Consider the following 23,903-nt stretch of genomic DNA (forward strand, 5'->3'; position numbering starts at 1 on the left):
CTATGGATGTAATATGCTATAATGTTAATGTCATCTTTACTCACTACATCTTAGCCTTCTTAACCTTGGATGTATATATAAACCATTAAAAATGTTCCCTGTATAATGTGATTTCACAAAAGTCCTCTGCTACTTCCTGCTAACAGCAGTATTAAAGCCGATTTTCCCCCTCGCTCCCTCATGCACCCAGTGGAATTAGCGCCAACTAGTGGTGCAAACAAATATTATCTGCAGGGCCTTTCTGCAACTGCAAAGGCGCTCTAAATCATCAGTAGTGGCACACAAACTATGAAATGTGCAACATCGGAGAATGGCCATAATTGGTGTATATGGCATTTTTATGGTCAAAATAGTGAATGCATGATAAATATTGTTAAGCTACTCTTGTGCGAAGGTTATCATACCAATTAATAATCTGGACATATATAGGAATAATAAAATAGCAACAAGAATTTGCCCACCCTTTCGATTGCGATTGGTGGTCTGGCTCATGGACTAACTCTCTCTTTCTCTCCCTCTCCGTCTCTGTCTCCCAGGACACAGCTGTAAAAAGCTCAGCTCTTAAAGCTTTCATCTCTGTCTAAATCAAACCAGTGTTCCATTATTTATTTATCTGCCAGAGACTAGAAATATCCGCTAACATCTGCCCGTCTTTGACAAGATGAGCCTCGGCCTTGCGGTGGGTCTCTGGGCAGAGCGGTCACACACAAATAAACACACACACACACACACACACACACACACACACACACACACACACACACACACACACACACACACACACACACACACACACACACACACACACACACACACACACACACACACACACACACACACACACTCCCAAATAAATGGGTAGATGCAGCACACGAGTGTTAGAAACTGAGATTAATACACAAACACACACTGAGGCACATATACTGTACGCACGCTATCAGTAAATGACTGTGACTGCGCTCAGTCGTCCAGGTAATGCACCTGTACTGAGGCACCTGATAAATCCCTGAATGCTGTGGTCTTATCTGCCTGGGCCAGATTGAAGAACAAGGCTCCAGTCTTTTTGTGTGCGGCTCCGTCTGTCTGTCTGTCTGTCCGTCCGTCCGTCCCTGGCTGTTTGTCAGTCTCTCTGTCTGCTTGCTGCAGTGCTCAAGTCTGCAGTCTGTCTCCCCCCGACCCCATTACTTCTCCCATTGAAGTTGATAGGCTATAAAATCTCCTCATTATGTATGATCTCTCACTCCCTCTTGCTCCCTCGCCTGCTTTTTTATTTCCCTGGAAATGTCAGGTCTCCGAGTTGGTGCAGGACGACTCGCCTCTCCAGTTATAGCTGAACTTAAAGATGCACTAGTGAGTATTTTTTTTTTATATTAATAATAGGTCAGATGATGATGACAGGGGTCACTTGACTCTAAAGTTCCCCTTAGCTTTAACGCCTCTCAGCTCATTGTCTTGATTTTATATCCACCTCCTTAACTGCCTCAGATGACTCTCACCACTCGTGTCAACTGTTTTCCAGCTGTTTTCCATTAAAGGCCTGGAACACACCTGGCTCCTGGCGCTGTGTGTACATCAGTTTTCATTTTGGCATGCATGTTTTTGGACATCGCTGGCTGCGTGACACACACATCTCTCGCCCCACGATTATTCAATTCAATTCAATTCAATTGATTTTATTTGATGGAGAGGGACAATGTACATTGATACACATTTTAAAATAAAATGTAAATGTACCCAATTCTAGCTACCAAGCTAATTTCCATTGCCAGTCCCCCTATACTAAAATAGAAACAAGCTGGTTAAGAAAAGGAAACCATAAGTACAAGTACACCCACATGATTTAGAGATTTTTCACCTTTGATGCACTTCCAACAAATCATATATAACTTCATCATGTTGAGATCATACCAGCAATAACATTACATAAAACTGACACACTAGAGTGGTTAGTGTATAGGCTTAATGATTATGGCATATATATGAGATATATTTTTACTGTTTTAGCAGCTGCATGGCAAATCAGAAACTGATTCATAATATCAATAAATCAACATTCAATTAAACTGAAACCTCAACAAAAACATGTGGAGACTAGAGTTTAAAGGAACGTCAATATGTGACTCGATATTCAAAATGTTGCAGAATGTGTAAACAAGTAACTGTTTACTAGTATGTTAGTCATTGATTTGATAAGCGATACTATAATAACCCTTTAAATCTTGTTGCGCTGCCGACCACCACCAGCCAAAAGCTTCAATCATTGATTAATGCTGTTGAAATGATTTATTTTAGGACCATATATGCTACATAGTATGGTGGTCCTGCAACCTGGACTTTCCAGTGATGTTGTTTGGGAAACTCACTCGATGGCAGGCAAATCATCTCAGTGACTAAGTGAATGTAAAACACTTTAAGACATCTGCTTAACAACCAGGACGGTGACACCTCGCGTGCCAGTCGTGGAGCAGGACATGATGAAGCTGCTGTTCATCTCCAACCTGGACAGCCTAGTGGTTTTGGTCGCAGGACTTTTATGACCCTCTCTGCTCGTTGCTTTGCAAATCAGCTGAATTTATGCTGTTAGTTCTTTGCAAATTAGTTTGATGTAGATTTATCCCCCTCAGCCTGACGCCCCACCACGGCAGCAGCTAGCCTTGACTTTCAGAGAGGATGGTGGAGAGCTTCACTGATGCTATTTTAGGCCACGTTACATAATAAGTCTATCTATCTGTCTCTTCTCATGAAGTGGTATGATACTGCACAGTTGGCAGGCCAGTCAGCACTGAAATGCTTTTGTATCACAGAAATATTTTAGGATGTTGCAGCTCCAACCAGCAGCTGTCAGTCAGCCAGTCGTAAGAAAACTAGAATAGTTTTGCTGTAGCAATTTGCTATTGAGCAGCTGGAACATGTCATACACTGTAAATAAAGGTGGACGTAGCCTCAGTGATGTCACACACAGGTACCTATAGAGCGGGCTACTTTGCTGTCACCATCTTGGCGGCGTCGGACTCTGCTGAACTCTCAGCTAATACAAACATGGGCAAAGAGACGAGGCACATGTGGAGCTGAGACTTTGTTGTATATTGGCTATCGGTGAACATATGCTTATCCACCTGTTGCTCAATGTGGCCACGTCATCAGTTCATACACATTTAGCCGTAATTTGAATGAGTGTGTTCTATAAAATCTCACCCCCTTGTACAGTTGCCATGAAGGAGGAAATGACCCATATAGACCAACAACGTTTTTGAACCAGGCTGTCGGCATGTTTACTGTAGAAGAAGTGCAGTTTTTGTTTCCTTCGGCTTGACTTCATTTTCCGGCCTTGGAGGTTACTGCTTGGACAGTCTGAGCTTCTCTGGGCAGACAGACCATCTGCTGTTGTGGAAGTTTTCCCAGTTGTCAAGTCGACCTGTGAACCAGGACCAGGAGTGGGTTCAGTAAACACATAAAGCCTAAAGCTGTTTGGTGGACTTACAATTAGATCAGCTTGACCTCACCTAATAAATATGATATAAAACAGATAGTCTGGGACTCCTTCAACCCCCCCAAGTTGTATTATTGATTGATCTGCCAGTCATTATCTTAATCAAGAGAAACTGGCAAAAAGCCAAAAGCACAAGGTGACATCCTTATGTTGATTGTTTTGTCCAAACGATACTCATGTTACTATTGCATCATGAGCTCACAGAGAATCAAGGGCATCAATAGTTATTCTGTCACTCATCTAATTGATTAATTCGTCAGTCATTTTAGTTTTAAATGAAATTGATATTGTTGTTACATTTTTAATGGCTTTGCATCACTCATATTTACAGTAAACTCCCTGCTCCAACTAGTGTGGCTCTAATTATAATCTTTTTAGTTTATTAGTCACCTCCAGAAAGTCAGATATGCCAGAATCTAATCACATTTGAGTCACAATGCCTGCAGATTAACATTAACCTGATTGTTTATTCATCTGTCACTATCTAAGTCCCTTTTTCTTCCATTAATCTCCTTTTAGCTCTCACCACTCGTTTCATTTTTTTGTTTTCATGTCCACACAGCCCTGCTTCTTGACTTTGTTATTATTCCAGGAGGAGTTTACAGTAGGAAGAGAGGATCTGAGAGGTGGGAAAAGAAAAGGGCAGAAAGGGAGGAGGTGAGAAAGACAAAGTGAGGAGAAGTGTGGGAGGAGAGAGACCACCACACCTCCTGAGAGTGAGGTGAGCAGAGATTGAAATAAATGAGGAAAGATGCTGCAGAGTGGGGAGAGGAGGACGTGCTCTCCTCCTCCCAGCCGTCCTCTGGGCTCTGGCTAGATTGCTTTCTCTCTGAATTGGAAGTAGAGGTGGGGAAGGAAGGAGAACATGGTCACAGCTGGGTGGGTTGTTGGTCAGCAGAGAAGACGCTCGGGTGTTAATTTGCACCTCCATTCACACCTCCAGCATTCCTTCAGAGCCAGAGAGCTGCAGACCTGGCACCTGAGATGATGGCCCTGTCGCCTTTGATCAGACCCAGGGATCGCATAAACCATCTTCCATCTATAAGACTCTGCTGCTGGCAATTGGATCCCCTCCTCCCCTCTCCTTCTCTCTCTCTCTCTCTCTCTCTCTCTCTCTCATGTTCTGACTCAGCCAAGATACCTCTCTCATCCTGTCACAGGCTACTGAACCCTCTTATAGGAGCCCCTTGTCCCAAAATGTGCCAAATGTAATAAAAGTGTGATAGCGCTTGGCTCCACGTCTGGACCTGGCACCGGAGCACCAAGAAGGAAATTATGTTTCCGAGTTAAATTGGTTTCCTGGCATGTGATAAGTTGGGGTGAATTTTTAATCCATGACCTCATGAAAAAATGTCAGTCTCCCAGCTGCTATCATTTCTCCCATCCTGTCCCCATTGCCCCCCTCCCCTCCCTGTCTTCCTTGTGTTGACGCTGTTCCTAAAAAAAAAAGGAAAAGATGGCAGGTGTGGGACACCTTTGCTATCATTATCTGTTATGTTGATAATAGTTTGACATTTTGCTTGAGAAATCACTCAAATTCTTAAACATGTACCTGTTGCATCATTCCAATGTAAGGATTTGCTACTTTTTTCTGATTTACACCATTTTTATGTTGAAAATCTTTTGGACTGTGGCTCAGACTAAACAGCACCATATGCCACTCAGCTGAGCATATTAACGTTTAACCATTGGAGTTTTCCTCTAATGGCAGCAGGACGGTGACAGAATAGACACATTTTAGACAATGACATAAACTGAACTCTCTGCAGTGTAGATTACAGCCTCGATGCAACAGACTGCGTTTATCTAAAGGGCAACTTTTAAGGGCAGAAATCTGCTCTATCCTGATCCAACATCCTTTTTTTTTTTTTTTTTTTTTTTTTACAAACGCAGCAGCCATTGCCTACATGGCTGCCAGCTCTCTATTTCTTCTTATCTGATGTATAGAAATCCAAGACACTTTAGCAAGGCTACGGAAACATTTTGTAATCTGTGTTTTCATGTCAATTGGAAGAAGATTGTTATCGTCCAAATATTAGCTCTAGAGATTATTGAACAGCACACTGTGATAATGTGAAAACAGAAGCAAAGGAATAAATTGAATTCTGCCATAAAACGATAAGAGTTTTATGAATAAAAGTATTGTGAAAATCAGTAAATAAAATTCTCAATCGGCCTTTCCTCTGCATCCTTTCAAGGTTGTGTCTGGCAGTTGTCACCTTCAAGCAACATCTGCGTATCTTCCTCTCTCAAGATATTCCTCCATGCAGCCGGTTGTCGCAGAGATTAACAAATAAAGGGGGATGGCTTAGTTTTATTTGCCTGTCAGTCTCCTCCTGTGTACAATCACCTTCTATGCCTGATGTCAGATAGAGAGGGTGCTGCTGGGAAGCCGTTGCAGGGGCCTGCCATTAAACAAAAATGAATCCTGACGTGCACAGCTAGAGGCAAGGCAGTGGCAGCGAGGGGAAATTGGACCAAACCTTCCCGTCCATTATCAGGCAGCCATCACACATTGACAACTGTGGAAGCCCGGTCAACATGCTAAGAACTGCTATACCTTCTCATTTACAAGCACGGGCATCCTCCTGTGTCCCCGCCGCTCTCAGCCAATCAGCTGCAGTCAGCTCTCTAGCCAATCAGGAGCAAGGACCTGTGTCGGAGGGACAGTGTCAAAGTCGTACCCTGTGAGACAGCGCTGCATTAAAATTCATACCGAAGCTGAAGCTCCAGTCTGAATACAGATCAGGGCGCAGGTTCCATCCTCCAGCACAGTGAGGGAAAGGGCATTTTTGCACAAAATAATTAACCACACTTGTTTACTCTATGTAAACATATCTATTAAAAAACACACAATGGATGAGCAGCAGCAGCAGCAGGCTGAGAGGAAGGGAAGAAAGAGAGCTAGAGGAGAGTAGGAGCGTGAGATCCCGTTATACAAGGCTGTTGTGTCTCTGATGTGGAGCTGGAGCCGTGATAGGAGGGAAGAAAGTGAGAGAGGATCTATTTATGACAGTATGTGTGGGCAGATGTGGGCATGTAACTACATGCTGTTGCTATTTTTTCCCCTCTGCACATGATGTGTGTGAAAACGTGTGGATCTCCTTTAAATTTAGAATAAAATAAAAAAAATACCATAGTTACATTCTCACGAGAACACTCAATATTATCCCATAACTTGGCACACATGATATTTGCAAATAGATGTTTGATGGCAGACTTTGTGTTGGAGAAGGCAGAACATCTCATTCAAATCTATTTGAAAGGTTAAGCCAATTTATAGGCCAATGGCTGGTTATTGGAAAACATGGCTGGTATATTATTATTTATCTTCTTTTGAATCAAATTAGGATGACAGGATCACATCTCGTCATCATTTCAAATTAGTTATTCAATGAACTTTTAATTAATAACTCACAAAATTAGGTTATTTATATATTTTATATGTTGGATTTAGTTTAAGAAAAACGTGGGGAATAATCTGCATCTGTATTTTAACAGTTGAGTCATTCATATTTGCTGTTTTTAGCTTCACATATTTGAACTTTTGCTTTTTTGTCATTCTGTAGAAAATTGTGTTTGGACAAAAAAAAGACATTTAAAGATGTGGCCATGGGTGAGAAAGGAGTACAGTAATTTTTCACTGTATTCTGACATTTTTGAAATATTAGCTAAAAAAAATTTGGGGAAAAAATCAAATAAGGAAAATATTGGTCAAACATCATTGAGCCTATGCAACGGAAATCGAATCACAGCAGAAATCGGTTATCTAAAGAAAAGAAAACAACTGGAATATGGTGAACACTTGCATCACTTTATACAAATGCAGCATAAACAAGTCAAAAAATACGAAAAAGATTCAACAACAGAGTTCATGTACAGTAAATGAATAAAAGCGTGAGCGGATGAGGAGGGTTTATCATATTTGGTATTTTGTGGCTGGAAGAATTTTCTTGTTAACGGATCTCAGCCAACCAGCTCTACACAGGATTTAGGTCTGATGTTTATTTTAATGCTCTGATCTCAAGTTGAACTCTGTGCCCTGCTGCTGTGATTTGTGTAATATTATGCTGCTGGGACCTGGAAGCTCTCAGATTTAGGCCAGTTTCAGGCAAACTCTTCATTTCCTGAACATGGATATGTTTGGGTACATGTTAATACACTGTCAGTCCAGATTTGAATGGAATTTAGATTAAAGTGACCTTAATCCTTCACCTGACTCCACCCAATATTCCCCTGCCATGTCAGCGAGTCAAGAGCGAGAGAGGGAGAGCAAGATGGACAATGAGAGAGGGAGAGAGAGAGAGAGCCACCTATACAGTAGCACTGATTGAAGATTATGAGTCACTGTGTGTGGCGATGCTCAGGAGAGACAGAGTCAGCGACTGCACTCGTGACCTGCTCGGATTCGGCGAAGCACCAAGGAACAGTGGTGGAGGAACACAGCCAGAAAATCCAACTTTGTCTCTTTTTAATTGTTTGTTTCCATCCCACTGACTCCATTTAAAGTTCTCACTCTTCCAACAAGTCAGGCATTTCACTACGGATGAATATTAAATGTGTCAGCACAGCACATGTATTTATACTGCAGTTTGAGTCTGACTAACAGCTAAAAGGCCTGTCTATACATATATGTATATAATTTTAATGAGGTAGCTGTGAATACATTTTGGGCATGTGTCACAGCAGCGCAGGTGTGTAGTTATCATATTTGCTGTTTTAAATAAAATGGTTGGAATCCAGCCATCTCTGCCCAGACTAAGATTAAATGGCTGCAGATGTTTTTTTCCGCTGGTCTACAACACGATTAGAGAACTCTGAAACTCTGAACCAAACATATGCATGATAATTATACATACATATATGTGTGTGTGTGTGCGTCTACACAACTTTGCAGTCACACACCAAATCAACAAGTGGTCTCTTCTGAGCCTCCGTTGAGTCAGCTCATCAAGAATCAACATGTAGCACGGCTTGAAGTCAGTCCTCAGAGAGAAAGAGCAGTATGGCAGCATGACACAGAGCAGGGGAGGGAGGGAGAGAGCGAGCACCACAGGCAATAAGGGTAAAAAGAGAGAGAGAGAGGGGGAGAGAGAGAGAGAGCAGTAACTGTGACTGTCGCCACCTCAACACCGCACAAGGAGGATCAATAAAACAAAGTCAAATATTTCTCAACAAGTAATCCTCCGTGGCTTCTCTGTTCAAAGATCTGTTGGAAAACTGTGAATTGCCCGAGTTAGAGCAGTGGACCGGCCTCCAGTCCTTTATAGTAAAAGCTATATTTACACTTAAACAGGGGAAGTGTCCTGGCTGCCGGTGCAGCTCGCAGCTCATACTCAGAGACACCCAGTTTATAAAGTGAGACTCAGTGACGGTGCAGCAGGTCTGGATCGTTTCAGGTTGATCACGTACAGTAAACTCTCTGAATTTTGTCTGACTCTTAACATAAACTTTACAATTTGAAGATTTTACTGACATTTTACACTGTAGCCTAAACCATCAATCGATATTATTAATAATAATCTGCAATTAAATCCATTATGAAAATGAATCATCAGCCTGACTAATTCTTAAAATATTGTATTGAACAACAGTTAAAAGTTATACAGTTAAAAAAAATAAAAAAAAATCAGGATTATCTTTTAGAGACCATGTGACATTTTCAAATATTTTATTTTATTTTTCGGTACAGAAGCTGGAGTAGAAAAAAATTTGTCTTGATAAATAACATACCTGGTTATGAAAATTGTTTGCGATTTCTGTAGGCCAAATAATTGTTTCAGCTCTGGTGTAATTATCATGAGCAGGTTACCGTGGTAGCTGATACATTTGGCGTAAAGACCCATTCACTTGAAACTTTTGCAGCTCAGAGTGACAGTCGTGCTTTACAGTACATTGAATGTCCTTGCTCTGCCCCATGAGGCTGTGCTAATGCAATAATGTATGTGTACCATGCTACAGAAAAGACACAATCATTCAATGATCAATAGTTTAATTATAGTTAAACACCAAGTCATTGTCGTGCATGGCCAGTAACTAGGCTGAAAACTAGAGGGTACTTAATAAGTATGTTGCCAGTGAACCGCTGCTTCTGTAAAATGTCAACTACATGAAAATGAGAGATGAGTGTGGATTCAGTGTTTTTGTTTTGTAGAGGATTTAGAAGATGATCACATGCTCAGTGAGCAGTAAAGCTCTGGATTTTGACCATAGATAGCGAGAGGCTTTGATAGTGAGAGCCATTGTTGGCGGGATCCCACCAGATTGAAGGAGGATAAGCTGCTTGGGGGACGCATGCGGTTGGAGCGAAAACTCTTATGGGCACTGTCATTTCTCCAGAAAGCGGGGTATCCATCATTGCTTTGATGATGGAGTTTTAATTATCAGACGATGAGGAGAAATGGACTGTGGAAAGATCCGTGATGGGGAAGGGAGAAGTCGTCTCTGGGGCGTTAGACGTGCGGCTGCCGTGACGTGTGATCCTGAGATTTAGCCTTGCGCCATTTTTCATGCATGGAGCCTACAGGTCCCAGCAGAAATAGACCTGTTGATAACACATTCACATCATAGAAGCAACTTTAGTTGTCTATGTCCAGGCTGAATATCTGAAAGATACCCAAAAAATTTTGGCAGCTGTGTGCGAAGACAGTGCAATATTTATTTCTAATGACAAAAAAATCCAACAGTGGAGAAACCTGAAAATGTGAACACAGGTGCTTCTCTGCTGCAGCTCAGCAACGTCAGCCGCCATCTATACAGTACGCAATGCATTGTGTGCGTCTATTTGTGTGCATTATAGATAACCTGTCCCTTTGATGCTCTGATTGAGTGCACATGTGCATACTGTACAGTAGTGCGTCTGCAGTGAGAGGTAACATAAGCCTCGTCACCGACAGGTGCAGCGTTGCATAATGCAAACTGTTAGTTCAGGTCGAGAACTTAAGTCACACATGCATTAGCTGATTGTCATCAGTTTCATTCATGCTTCAGCACCACAGGCTCATTCATTTCATGTTTGGCAACCAGCTGACTAGCAGCACCCTGTTGTACTCTGTTGTATTACAGCAAAGTTATTAGAGCCTGAATAACACAGTTTCTTCACATCCTCAGCCTCCATTTACTGTTGAGAATTAGTTTCCCTTCTTAATCCTCATTGCTGCTTGAATTCTTTAAGAGGCTGTAACTCTCTAACTGTATTTTACTCATTTATGGTTTATGCAATCAGGAAGTGAGTGAGATCAAAGCGTACTTCACAGAACAGACTTAAAACATGCCCGAAATAAACAAATAAATAAAACAAAATTACACATACAAGATCACATCAAGCTGATTCAGTCATTCAAAAAAGATCACCACACACAACAAATGTATATAAATACATACTGTATATCAGTAAGTAACCTTAACATTCTTCACAGGGATTCATGTAACTGATTCCTGTTGAGGTATGTTCGCAATATTATAAGTATTCGTATAAGTTTTACAGGGGGGGGGGGACTTCCGACGTGTGCTTGCAATTTTTTTTTTTTTTTTTTGTCATTTTATGTAGTTCTGTGTACGTTTTGACAAAGCAAAAAAAATCACGCATCTCATCCGCCATCAACATCATCAACAACTCACTATGAAGTCTTTTCCATTTACTCCAAAGAAAACAAGAACCCGTCCATGACAAATAATATTTGTATCCTTCCAACATGGCGACGCGATGTTAACAAAGCGTGACGTCACTTCTCGATCTCTATTCTCCCGCTAGTCTGGTTTCACAGAGGCGTACTGTATCATCCTCACATGGTCTGAAGAGGCAACTAAATAATCCACGTGTTTTGAAAACCCTCTGTAGCCCGCTCTCGCCTCGCTTTTAAACCGCCGTGTGTTTTAACCTGCAGGTCAAAGTGAGCTCAACCTTAAGTGCAGCTGAAGCTTTTTACATTTTGCAGCCGGAGAGACGTGAGTGTGTCTCTCTCTCTTCCCTCTCTCTCTCTCTCTCTCCCTCTGCAGGTTCCCATTTCAGATCTGGCTGCCTCATCTTGGTCTGTCTGATCCTATACCTCACCTGCTGTCACTACTCACTCTCGCCTCATCTCTCTCTGCGGCTCCCTCCATCTTCTCGTCCGCACCCTCATTCCCTCGCTCTCCATCTCTTTCCATTCACCTCCCCTCTGCCTGTTTCTCCTCTCTCTCTCCCTCCGTGCTCTTTTTCTTCTTTCCTGTGCCGAATCTTCATGCTCGGCCTCTTTTCTCAGTGTCCCTGTCTGAGTGGCCCCTATTGCTCTGTCTCTGTAGAAGAGTGTGCCGGCTGTTAGCGGTGCCCCGACGTCATGGCACATGGCTGCAGCATCCTGGCTATAAATAACTCGGTCTCACGGTGCTCAGTCCAAGACAGGACCGAGAGCCAGAGGGAGAGCAATCTGCTGTCTCCCCTCAAGAGATGCTCGAAGGAGGAGGCGCAAATAAGACGGCGTCGCCCTCACCGCCAAGACCTTCACTGCACTTGGCAGAATAAAGTGAATCTGAATAATTGTTACCACTTTTTGACAAGGGTAAACGTCTGGCCAGGAATCAGCACATACACTAAGGCGAAGGTTAAAGCTCTAAATGGTGAGATGTAAAATAAATAATTATAGATAACATTCTTCCCCAAGTGGCTTCAACCTCTGTGATCCGCTGCGGCAAATCAAGTTAGGCTCGTATGTTTTTGGTTTATTACTGCTTTCATCCTTTCGGTTTGTCCTTTATTTATATTCTAGACGACGTGTGTCAGAATGTGAGCGGCTGTTTATTGACTCGTCTCGCAGTGTTGGTCACTTTCGAAGGCTTGATCGATTGGCACTGATCCGATCTCTTCAGTGTTGCATTGTTGACGGTCCTGTATTGGATACAGGTCACTTTCACACCGGCACATCGGTTCATGTCTGCAGGTGCACAATAAAATAAAAAAAATACACATTCTTTTTCTAGTTGTGATCCATTTGTAGATGACGTGGGCTCACAACACGTCATCACTCTGATAGTCTGATACTAGTCTACTTGCCAACAATGAGTACCCGGAAATGTTGAGTACCCCAAAGTTTTATGTTAGAAATAGATAGTATGGGTCCCCAGTATTCAGAAACTGCCGGATGCTAACTTATTGGGCAATTAGCATAATTGACATAATTAGCACAAATTAGCATAATTGCCTATATGGGCAATATTTCAACAAAATTGACTTGGCTGATCTGGGCAATATTAGTGTGGTTCAAAATGGCTGTCTAAACCGGAAGTGACCAGATTTTAACCGCCAGTGGGCCGATTTTGATGGATTTCAAAATCTGGTCATCGGTTTAGACAGCCATTTTGAATTTTGAAAATGTCAGAAATGGATTCAGCATCATCAATAACCCCTAAAACCACTCCAATATTGCCCAGATCAACCAAGTCAATTTTGTTGAAATATTGCCCATATAGGCAATTATGCTAATGTATGCTAATTATGTCAATTATGCTAATTGTCCAATATATATAAGTTAGCATCCGGCAGTTTCTGAATACTGGGGACCCATACTATCTATTTCTAACATAAAACTTTGGGGTACTCAACATTTCCGGGTTCACAATGGGGCCCTATGGGCTGGCAAGTAGACTATACTGTAATTTGGATGTTTTAAAAATACACATTTGTTATTTCTTTTAACATGAATACATGAAGAAGGGGACATTTTGCTGTTGAATTATCAACCTCTTAGATGAGGACTGGAGTATGCTGTTCATACCCAGTGAGCTACTGTACCTCAAACCTAATGCAGCATTTCTATACTGCAGTTTCTTGCCACTCATTGGCTGCCATATACTCTGATAGAAGCACATATAAATAAGATAACCTTGGCCGTTATATCAGAAGATGTCTCTTTTAAGATCACAATATCTTGTGGTTGGTCTGTTTTAACCTTTACACTAGAAATTGCACTAGAGTTCACTGGTACGCAGGCTAAGCCCCTCCTTCTCTCCGTATTTCATTGACAGCTTGAACTCCCTAAACAATCCAAAAATAATGGATGTGAAAGATGATTTGTGTTGTGCTTTTCTGTTGTTTGTTTATTTTTTTTTAGATAATTCTGCTAAAGGTAATCATGTTTACATTCTTTCATTCCATTCACAGTGCGGATTAGATTTGCTCTGGCAAGTGTTTTGCTGGATTACACTATGAAAAGTCAAAGTCATTCACACAGGAGAAACAAGAATGAAGAACAACATCGCTGAGCCTTTCTTCAATCTGCTCCCTATGAGATTCCTGCCCGTAAACAAACATACAGTATCGACAGTAGTGATATAAGTGGGAACAGATGACGCAGCCCAATGTGACCCAGTGCACTTTTTCTTCTTATCTTCCATGTCATGTGCAGTCGCAGCTCTCCCATTTGTGATAACATTGCTGAAGGGTACGATCTATTATAACTTCTTGATTCTCCACATACCCTCAGAGCTTTCTCAAGTATCTATTTTAGGAGCACAATTCAGCTTTACAGGCATAGGTATGTCTTACACCAATCATGTGTTTTTCAGTGGTTTTAATCTTACCAGAGGCAAAATCTTGTTAAAAATGTGTTTAGAAGTCCAAGACTGCTTTTTAATCTCAACTAAGGAAACTGGTTCAACTTGTGACAACTGCTCAAGACTTCTTGCATCTACTTCACAGGAAACAAGTCTGCTTGCTGGGGGGCTTTAACTTAAAAAACAAAAACACAAAAGTGCATCAAAAAGCTTTTCATTATAAGCTTGTTAACATCCAAGGTCGCTCATTTTCTCTTTTCTCTCTCTTGTCTCCCAGTGTCTCTTTTGTTTTGTTAACCCTTTGGGCTCTAAGTGATTTTAAAGTTAAAAACAAAAACAACCCCCCCAAAAAAACACAAAAACTGTATCGATGATCTTGACGATGATCTTGTAGAACGTCTGATCAGTTACTCTCGCAACAGTTGAATGCCGTTCTCCAGGACTAGTTTGTTTTGGAGATTTGCCCTGTGTCTTCGACTGTGAAGTTGTGGGCAGATGCTCCTTGACGGAGGCGTGCCGCCTACAGCGAGCTGTCACCTAAATAACATCACGTTGTTTCCACTGTTGTGTGTTTGAAACATTTATTATTTGTCTGTGTTGTGGCTCAAACTTGTGATGTGGTCTGTCAGTGCAACGACCGACTGATTGAGATGTTCCAGTTCTGCTATCTTCCTGTGGCCATATGGAATATATAGCACTGCACATATTGTGAATGCACACTCCATTAGCTATGGTTCTGTTCCTCTGTATTTTGACTCTGGGCGCTTTATGGAGATTACAAGCCTCCCCCTCCTTTTCTGGCACTCGTCCTCTTGTTCAGCCACTGTGTGTGTGTGTGTGTGTGTGTGTGTGTGTGTGTGTGTGTGTGTGTGTGTGTGTGTGTGTGTGTGTGTGTGTGTGTGTGTGTGTGTGTGTGTGTGTGTGTGTGTGTGTGTGTGTGTGTGTGTGTGTGTGTGTGTCTCTACTTAAACAATAAATAAAGAAACATTCATTCCAAAAGTTGCTCCGTTCTTTAAATTGGTTGTTAGCCCATTCAAGGCTTCGTCTGACACAAAGAAGCTCTTGTCTGGCTCATGCATTTTCCTTCCCGCTGCGTGCTCTTTGTTTCAGTGCAGTCTAAAAATGAAGTTGTCTGTGTGTGTGTGTGTTTCTTCCAGGTGACAGTAACCCCAAGGAGAGCAGCCCTTTCATCAACAGCAGTGATGCTGCCGCAGAAAAGAGCCAGCAGTATGACGGCAAGAACATGGCCTTGTTTGAGGTACAGCCCGATATCCTGCACACACATACACACACACACACTCACGTGGTGATTGGATATGATAGTAAGAAACTGGATACACACATTCTCACATTTCAGTGATTGAATTGGGGCTCCGACACTGATTAATGAGGATAATTACTGTGTGAAGGGCATGTGGGGAGCACAGGTTAATGCAAGCAAATCTCACACTGCTACAGGAGAGAACTTCAAGCAATCTGCCACAGACCTGCACTAGTGTGTTTACATTCTGTCCTCAGTGGGATTTTCCAGAACAAACAAGAAAAAAATACACAAAATCAGTCAGTGAGCGTTTGATTGTACAGTTACTTTGTTTTTGCTCTCATCTAGGTGGGTTGGAATTGAGTCAAACAGCACCTGATACATTTACTGAACCCAAGTGATCTAATGAAACACTCCTCAAGTACATTAACAACGTGAAACGACACTGATGGAATACACTGACTCCGGCCTTCCTGTCTGTAATTGTCTCTGTGCAGGAGGAGATGGACACCAGCCCCATGGTGTCGTCTCTTCTCAGCAGCCTGGCCAACTACTCCAACCTGCCCCAGGGCAGCAAGGAGCATGAGGAGGCCGAGAACAACGAGGCCGAGTCGTCGCGCAAGAAACCCGTCAAGGTATTTCAAACGTCACAGCACATACATCTCTGCATTCATTGCTGCATTTTAGGAATACCTTACAAAGATGACACAATTGAACTTGCAGAATTTAGATTTAAGTGAATCACTCTCATACTGTATGTTGATTTTTGGATTATGTTGATAGCTGAGATTTCTGAGAATCTATTTGTGGCGGAAATAATTTATTCATGGTGCACCGTCACAGATAAATGAATGTATGGGAAACACCGAGGAGCAAGTTGGTGAAATAAAAACAGTACAAGTAAAGTACAAGTGCAATTTCATCATGTCGAGGAAAGCGCAGCTTGGAGCCAAAAACTGAGGCAATTAATCTTCTCAACATAAAAGCAAAAGCTTCTAATTATACGTAACAGTGTACCTGCAGCATAAACACTTAGTTTGCTGTTTGCGCCCACTGTGACACATGATTAGCGACATATTAATGCTGTCTCCCATGTCACAGTGATCCGTCTCTTCTATAGCAGTAAACACAACAAATCCTTGTAACATGAGGATGTAGGCTACTGTACAGTCAGGGTCAAAATCATACAACGCTGACCAAGTTTAGATTTCAACTGAAAACCTGTTAATGTGTGTCACTGAGTAAACACACAAAAGCATTAACACAGGGTGTCTGGAGTCACTGTGTATACAGTAATAAGCTAAAAAAGGGAAGTGTTCTCCATGATGCATTGTAATGTGTGCAGCTGTGTAAGTTGTTAATCGCATATTTGTAAAAACATTTGAATAATCTTAACAGTAAGCTGCTTTTAAGCAGGTTTAATCGGATGTGTGCGATGCTGCAGTTTCCATGTTGCCGCAGTCCCACTTTGACACCGTTCGGAGTAATGACGTTAGTGGCTACAGCATAAAAGATAATGATGAAATGATAGTTTAAGCCATTTACAGGATAAAAGAGGAGGTTTTTGGTTATAAAAAACGATTCCTTCTTATATAAATTATTAAAAATTGACGCTGTTGCATGGATGAATCACTACCGCTGCTGTAATCGTGTTTATGGTGTGCTCTGGACAACTTATTCACCTGAGGAAGGTTATGTTTGTTGCCAAGCGATGATCATTAAGTGTTACCAAATATAGATTTGTAGATTTCCATTAGATTACATCACAAATCCCTCCCCTGCATTTTTTTTTATTTTATTGTCTTTAACGCACTCACTGGAGAGACAGAAAAACTCCAGCGGTTTAGAACTTGTCAGTCATTCTTTGTTGATATTATAAATCCCCTGCTCGTGTTGCTGGATTGCATCTTAAATGCCACTCACTAATGACTTCCTTCCACATCATCCCCTGGTATTTTCTGCTGTTCGGTGTTGAGATGCCAGCAGGAAGGAGTTTACTGTTCAGCCGTTCAGCACTTGATCGACAGAGAGGCAGCGACATTATTAATCCTGTGGGAAATGGCAGTTTTAGCTGCACGGCGAGATGTGATATCGCAAAGCAGAAATGAGTATTGACGCTGATGATGATGCAAATAATGAATGACGTTATGTCTTTCATTATTTGTATCATTTTGGGGCACATTGTCATATTTCACCCTCACTTTTCCACTTCTTTTTTTTCTTCTTGTGCAGTTTTACTTTCACTTAGGTTTTCCTCTACACTCACCTTGAAGCAAATCACTGATGATGACCTTGGATTTCAGTGTATCTACTGTATCTGATATACTGTCCCCTTTATCCACTGTGAATCCAGATGAGTCCTGTAGATAAACTGTGGATCCCCCAGGAAAAAAAAAATGTAACTGACAGTGGCGATAAGGTTTATAGGTATAATTGACCTCATGACCGTAGTGGTTTCTGCGTTTGTACTTCTCCTACGCAAAACGTGAATACAATTAGAAGACTCTCTTTTTGTTTTTTCTGTAGGTTTCAGCTACTGTACGTCTTGTACTCACTAAAAGCTGCGTGCAGAAGTAAAAAGCAACGCTAATGTTGCCTCTTTTCTCCATCACGTCTTTTAGATTTCTGAAACTAAAAAGACGTGCAAACCAGCTAGCCCATGTCTGTCGACTCATTGTAGCCTCCACTCTGCCCTGAAGACCCAACGCTGCTCAGAGGGCGTGTGTAATCTTTTGTATTGACAGCAATGGCTCAAGCTGTTATCACCACAACCTGCTCCTGGCAAGAAACCACATTCAGCAGCAGAGAAAATGTATAAATATGCCCTACATACACATTACAGTAAAATTTTGATTACAATGTTAGCTTTTCCAAATTACCATTGTAATGTGTATTTTTTAATGTTTCTGTCTGAGATCTGGACATGCAGAGAGAAACCTCTACTAGAGATAACCCACAGACCTCAGTATGAACAGTTTTCACTGGGACTATGAAAACCCCCCATGACAACATGGATCAAATGTAATTTGGTGACTTAACCTTTCAAAGTGTTTTTTAAAGCTTCTTTCTAATGTGGCCTGGTCGTACAACAAATGCAGGTTGCAGCTGGAGCCACAGCTGTGTCTGTGGGAATTAATCAGATCAACTGTTCACTATAGTTGCACAGTCCCACATAATCCCAGTACTCCCAGTCGCCCCAGACACCAGGTGTATTTGTCTGGTTGGGTCCCCAGCTCAGCTAACCCTGGGAGCAGGTCTAATCTCCTCCCGTCACCTCAACCCCTTCGATACGTTAATTAGTCTGCACGCTACACCAAGCTGCTGCTTCTCCAATCAGCAGCACATTCCACAGGCAATCTCTCCATCGCCATGAGAGGCTTTTCATTAAGGCAGCCTGTGGCGTTTTATCGCTCACACAACGACCCCCTCTCCCTCTTCCCTATCGCCCTCCTTCTATTTCTCACTCCGCTCCCTCCACCTCACTCTCCATCTCCTTCATCATCGCTCCCCTGGGTGAGGGAGTAAGTGAGTTGTGAGAGAGGGAGAGCAAAGCACCAGGCTTTCTTTGTCGCAGTGTGAAAGCCAAGATTAGAGATTTGGTTGGCGAGTGACATGAGGGAGCAGTCTGGAGGTTGCACAGGTCAAGATAGAAACCAGTCGCAGCTAATCTGCCGGCGATTTTCTCTTCTTTGACTGTATTTCTTTAACACAAGAAGGCGAGGCACCTCTTAAACTCAGAGGTGATTCCAAGTTCTTACAAAGTAAATGCATAAGAACCACATCTTAATATGTAACTTTTCCACATTAAATGTCTAAATATGAACCCATTTTACAGATTCTGTCAATTTGTGCAGTCATTTTCAAATTCATAGAAATCCCTTATTTTATTATGGTTACACATTGGGTCTTGGGTTGCCTGTCAACCCATTACATCTTCTGTGAACATTGTTTCAGTCAAGTGAGATTTATTTCCAGCAGCTGTGATGGTGAAGACACCAACTCCCATGATCCCACATTGTTTCACAACGTCATCAAAACATGTGTTTTCCTGTTGTTAGGATGCGTCACTTTTTTTTTAGTTGGCAACTAACTGGTGAGCATAGTGGAGCATTTATCAACTAAAAAAAAACAGGTGTTTCCATCAGGAGAGTAATATTAAATTGAACATTTGTAAAGCAGACAGACAACATAACTCCAAATGAATGATTCTGTTGCTTTGTAGTCGATTTCAAAATAAAAGGAAAGAGGTTTGAAGTACAAAAAAGTGAGGCACAAGAAATAGAGTTTTAGTGCAGTAATTAATTGTCTCAAATGTAATAGAAAGAATAAAATTGCAACAGAGAAATTACAGGGTTTTCAATTTAAGATTGGAAAGTGGCTCACACGTAAGATAATCAAAAACTGTGTTGTTATTCCATCTGTTTGAGCCATTGTAGCTCAATGCACCCACTCCATGTCTGGAGTTGAGGGCTCTGCCATGTTTATAGTCCTCATTATCAGAAATGTGTTTTGGCCCTGTGTCTTCTTGTTTTTAAAAAAAATTGTTACATAACTTAATTAAAGCCAATGTAAAGGTTTGAAAACAGGACTCGTGTTGTCCTTGCTGAAGTTGGCAGGATGAACTCCTTTGGATCTCTAACTCTAACTGCCATTTGTTTAAGATGAAAAGTTGACTTGGTTTTTGGCTTCAGACGGCTGCCAAACCTAAAATCTGTGTCTGTGCAAATGCCAAGATGTCGAATTCTTACTACAGAAATCAAGCTTCTTGTTGCCAAATGCAGTAATTAATGTCTTAATCTGCTGAATTCATTATGTAACTGCATCTAATGGTGCAAAATGCAGTCAGTTAGTTTGTCTAATAAAATTCAGCATAACATATGGTGTATATGCTCTTGAATGCTCTGTGAATCAACCAAACAAACAAAATGCAAACTATGAATCTCTTTACTTTTTATTCAAGTAATTTTCTAGATGACTGCTCTTGAACATGATTCCATACGCTCGCTGCCTCTGCTTTTCGGAGGGCAATGTTCCCTCACATAAACGCTGTTTCCTTTCTGGGTGTTTTATGATCCCTGCTCTCAGCGCTGCCCTCGGCCCTCATCTCTCCCTTTCCCTCCCCCTCTCATTAAACCTGAGCATGGGATCAGTGTTCTCATCAGCGGCCGTCTGAAGGATGTATCCTGATTAACGTCAGTTTGCGTTATATATCACAGCAGCATGCATGTGAGTTCATTGTGGTGCTAAGCAGAAATTTCACAGCTTATAGTCACTTAGCAAAGACACTAGGCTAACAGGCTTAGTGGGGAGTGGGGGGCTCCATTTGACTGCACGGTGATGCATGATGATTTTCTTTAAATGTTCGGCTAAACATTAAAAGAAAAACATTAAATTTGAGACACTTGAGCAAGCAATTGTTTGGCATTTCCATTTGAAAAATGACTATTCAGAAAAAATCCTGATTCCTTTTCTGTCAATCAACTAATCATTAGTCAATAAATCATTAGTTTCGGCTTCACTCTGAAAATGAACAGTTCAGGAAAGTCATATCTTAACTCTTATATAATTGATATCATTATAATTATCCTAAGTATCAATGGTACAGTTTATTATTGTATATCATATCACCTTACCTTACATGCACACTTATGTCATTCAGATAGTGTTTTGTTGAGGCCATATTATATAAGGAAATTGAATCATTTTTCTTGATTCTCTTTCTGCTCAAATTCCTAATCAGATAAAACACTGTTGCTCTTGTGCATTGTGGGCGAGTTTGTGCAGCAGGAACGTTTTCAGCTCACCTGTCCTCCACTGCTGACCTGGATTCAGGTATAGCAGCGATTCAGCGCAGCTACTGTTCATCAGAACATGTCCATTAGTGGATAAGGGGAATTTTAGCCTTGAATCTGCGGCTAAATCAAGGTCTAACAACTGGTGGTAACACACGAGGCCTTGCGGAGTCTTTTAACCTAGAATATTCTAGTAACACATGTAGACGCTATTTGGAGGTGGTGAGCCTTCAGCACCACAGAGCAGTCAGTGTTTTACAGATTACCAGTGAATAACGCTTTTACACACACATGTACACACATAGGTGTGCACACACAGGGTGTTGACCGCTGAGTGACTGGTTCATCCACAGCTGGTCAGGGAGGCTGATGTTTGCTGGCCTCTCCTCTCCCTGTCTGTTTAATAATTCAGCACACCTGAGTAGAAACACATTTCCCCTATCAGCTCCTGTTTGGCCAGCGGAGCGTGGAGATGGCGCTACAAGCTCCCAGTCTACCTCCCCCGCTGTCGTTAGCCTCCCCCCTCCCTCCTCCGCCTCACCCACTCTTCCCACTTTACGTCTCTCTCTGTCTCCACAGTGATGAAATAGCAGAGGTCCATCCTCCTCTCCTCTCCTCTCCTCTCCTCTCCTCTCCTCTCCTTTCCTCTCCTCTCCTCTCCTCTCCTCTCCTCTCCTCTCCTCTCCTCTCCTCTCCTCTCCTCTCCTCTCCTCTCCTCTCCTCTCCTCTCCTCTCCTCTCGTGTTCCTTTGATGTGTTAACTTATTGATGAATTAATCATCATATCCGCTGATTGATGGCAGCCCTCTGATCTCATGGTCGTGATGTTGGATTCGACTGTGTGATCTGTGTCCGTGTGACTATCAGCTGAGGCATTTGAAGGCAGGTGAGGCTACAACAGGGGATTAATAGAAAATTTGACTCCACATGAACTGGGGATGTCACTGTGCAGGATGCTGGTCGTGCTGCTGAACATAAAGCCTGGAAGAAGTAATTTAAAGATGACACTGGTTTTGTCAGCCTAAGCAGGATGACGGGGTGTCCCAGAGCTTGGGGGCCTGGACATTTCCTTTCCTCTCTCCCGTAATGTTAGATGTACACGTATATGTAGTTTCCCCACATTCCTCCCCCTGCTCCTCTGCCCTCTTTCCCTTTCATTGTCCTCCCCCTCCAGCTAGCCAAGGATATGGAGTTCCTTTCACTTCCCTTTTTTAATTCCCCTCATCTTAATAAAGCTCTAATGTCTAACAGAGAGAGAAAACCACCTCTGCTAACCTCAGCAGTTCAGGAGATTTCCCTAGCACCGTTGAGATAAGACTGTGGGGGTGGAGGAGAAAGAAAAGGAAAGTGCAAATCGATTCTCTCTATGGTGAATAAGATGATGTATGAAATTACAGTTTTATGAAGAAGGTATGAAGGGATCAATGAACGAGGTTATCATATTTAAAAGACAGCAACGCTCCAAAGTGAGTATTTTCTGATCTGGTCTTATTCAGACTTTGACTGTGGCTTTGATAATTAATTAATTGATTAATTCATTCATTCATTTTATCAGTATCTGGAAATGAAGAATCCAGCAGCTACAAGAAAGTGTGAAGACTGTATCAATGGGGAAACTTTTTTGTTGTCGAGTGCTACTGCTCACAGCAGGTTTCATTGATTGTTAGTTACCATGGTAACATTGGACTTAGGCCAGAGTTAGCTTGGGATCAGAGTGTCTAATGCTTTTGGCTATCGTCTTTATTTTAGTGGAGCAATCTTGCTTGTGACTAATATAATATAAAGTGACGACCTAAGTTAACTCTACAAACCACTCTAAAATACCACCCACCACTTGAGCTCCATCCCATCCCGTAATTAGTAGGTCCATTTGGACAAAATTACCACTACACAATACAGTACTTCCCTAATTTTACTGAAGTCACCACATACCCCACCAAAATGGTCTCATCCCACAGTCGGCCCTTTCTGTGCTGTCTGAACCTACTAATGTGCTGTATTTCTGATTAAATAAATGGCCCATAATTTGTTACTGGTATAGTAGTAGCAACTACTGGGTCTATGACAGGGTTCTGGTTTCCCATGTCACAGTTTGTTGACTGAGTTGTCCACCTGAACCTTTTTCCTAAAAGGTTTTTGCACTTCAACAAGTTCCCACCACTTCTGCATCTAAATAATGGAACAAATACCTCAGTGCAGTTATTTTTACAGTGAAGACAGTCTGGGGACTAACAAAGAAATGGAGGAAATACTGATTTTTTTTTTTTAATGCATCGCCATGTTTGGATGTCGCCTCAGTGAGCTTTGGAGCTCAGTGGATCGTGTGAATGAAGTGCACCTGATGGAAATAGAAGGTGGGAGAGAGAGAGACAGAGAGAGAGACAGAGTGAGAGAGGTTCAGTGTGGTGAGCAGCTTGTGGTAAGTGGTAGGGCAGCAGGAGGCAGTGAATGTGAAGTAGGTGCTGGGACAGATGCACTGAATGCTCCTGTTGAGTGTCTAGCACACCTGAGCCATCCATCCAGTGGGGTGACTGCAGCTCCCAGGGGGTCGGCGGGCAGCTGTTCCATCCAAGTCCAGTGGTGCTATAGTCGGCCCTACCTGTGGCTCTGCAGCAGTCAGCCTTCCCTCTCCTCACGGTGGCTCGCTCTCCAGGGAAATCATCATCACACCACTGGCTCCCAGCCCATTAACCAGACACTTGCTGTATGTGTGGGTGTGCGTGTGTGTGAGAGAGAGAGAGAGAGAGAGAGAGAGAGAGAGAGAGAGAGACTATGTGCATCTGTCAGAGCGGACACTGGTCGGGACTGCAATCTCTGTTTACAAATGAAAC

General features: G+C 42.1%; 1 protein-coding gene across 1 annotated transcript in view; it reads left to right on the forward strand.

The window, feature by feature from the left end:
• Positions 1-23,903, forward strand: part of LOC310986035 (solute carrier family 12 member 5-like) — a 167,805-nt gene that overhangs the window by 109,770 nt on the left and 34,132 nt on the right. The window contains exons 2-3 of the mRNA XM_083971740.1: positions 15,178-15,278; positions 15,779-15,916. Of these exons, the coding sequence (XP_083827866.1) occupies positions 15,178-15,278; positions 15,779-15,916 (239 nt within the window). The remainder of the gene's footprint in view (positions 1-15,177; positions 15,279-15,778; positions 15,917-23,903) is intronic.

Source organism: Trachurus trachurus, assembly GCF_905171665.1.
Source record: "Trachurus trachurus genome assembly, chromosome: 5".
Lineage (NCBI taxonomy): Eukaryota > Metazoa > Chordata > Actinopteri > Carangiformes > Carangidae > Trachurus > Trachurus trachurus.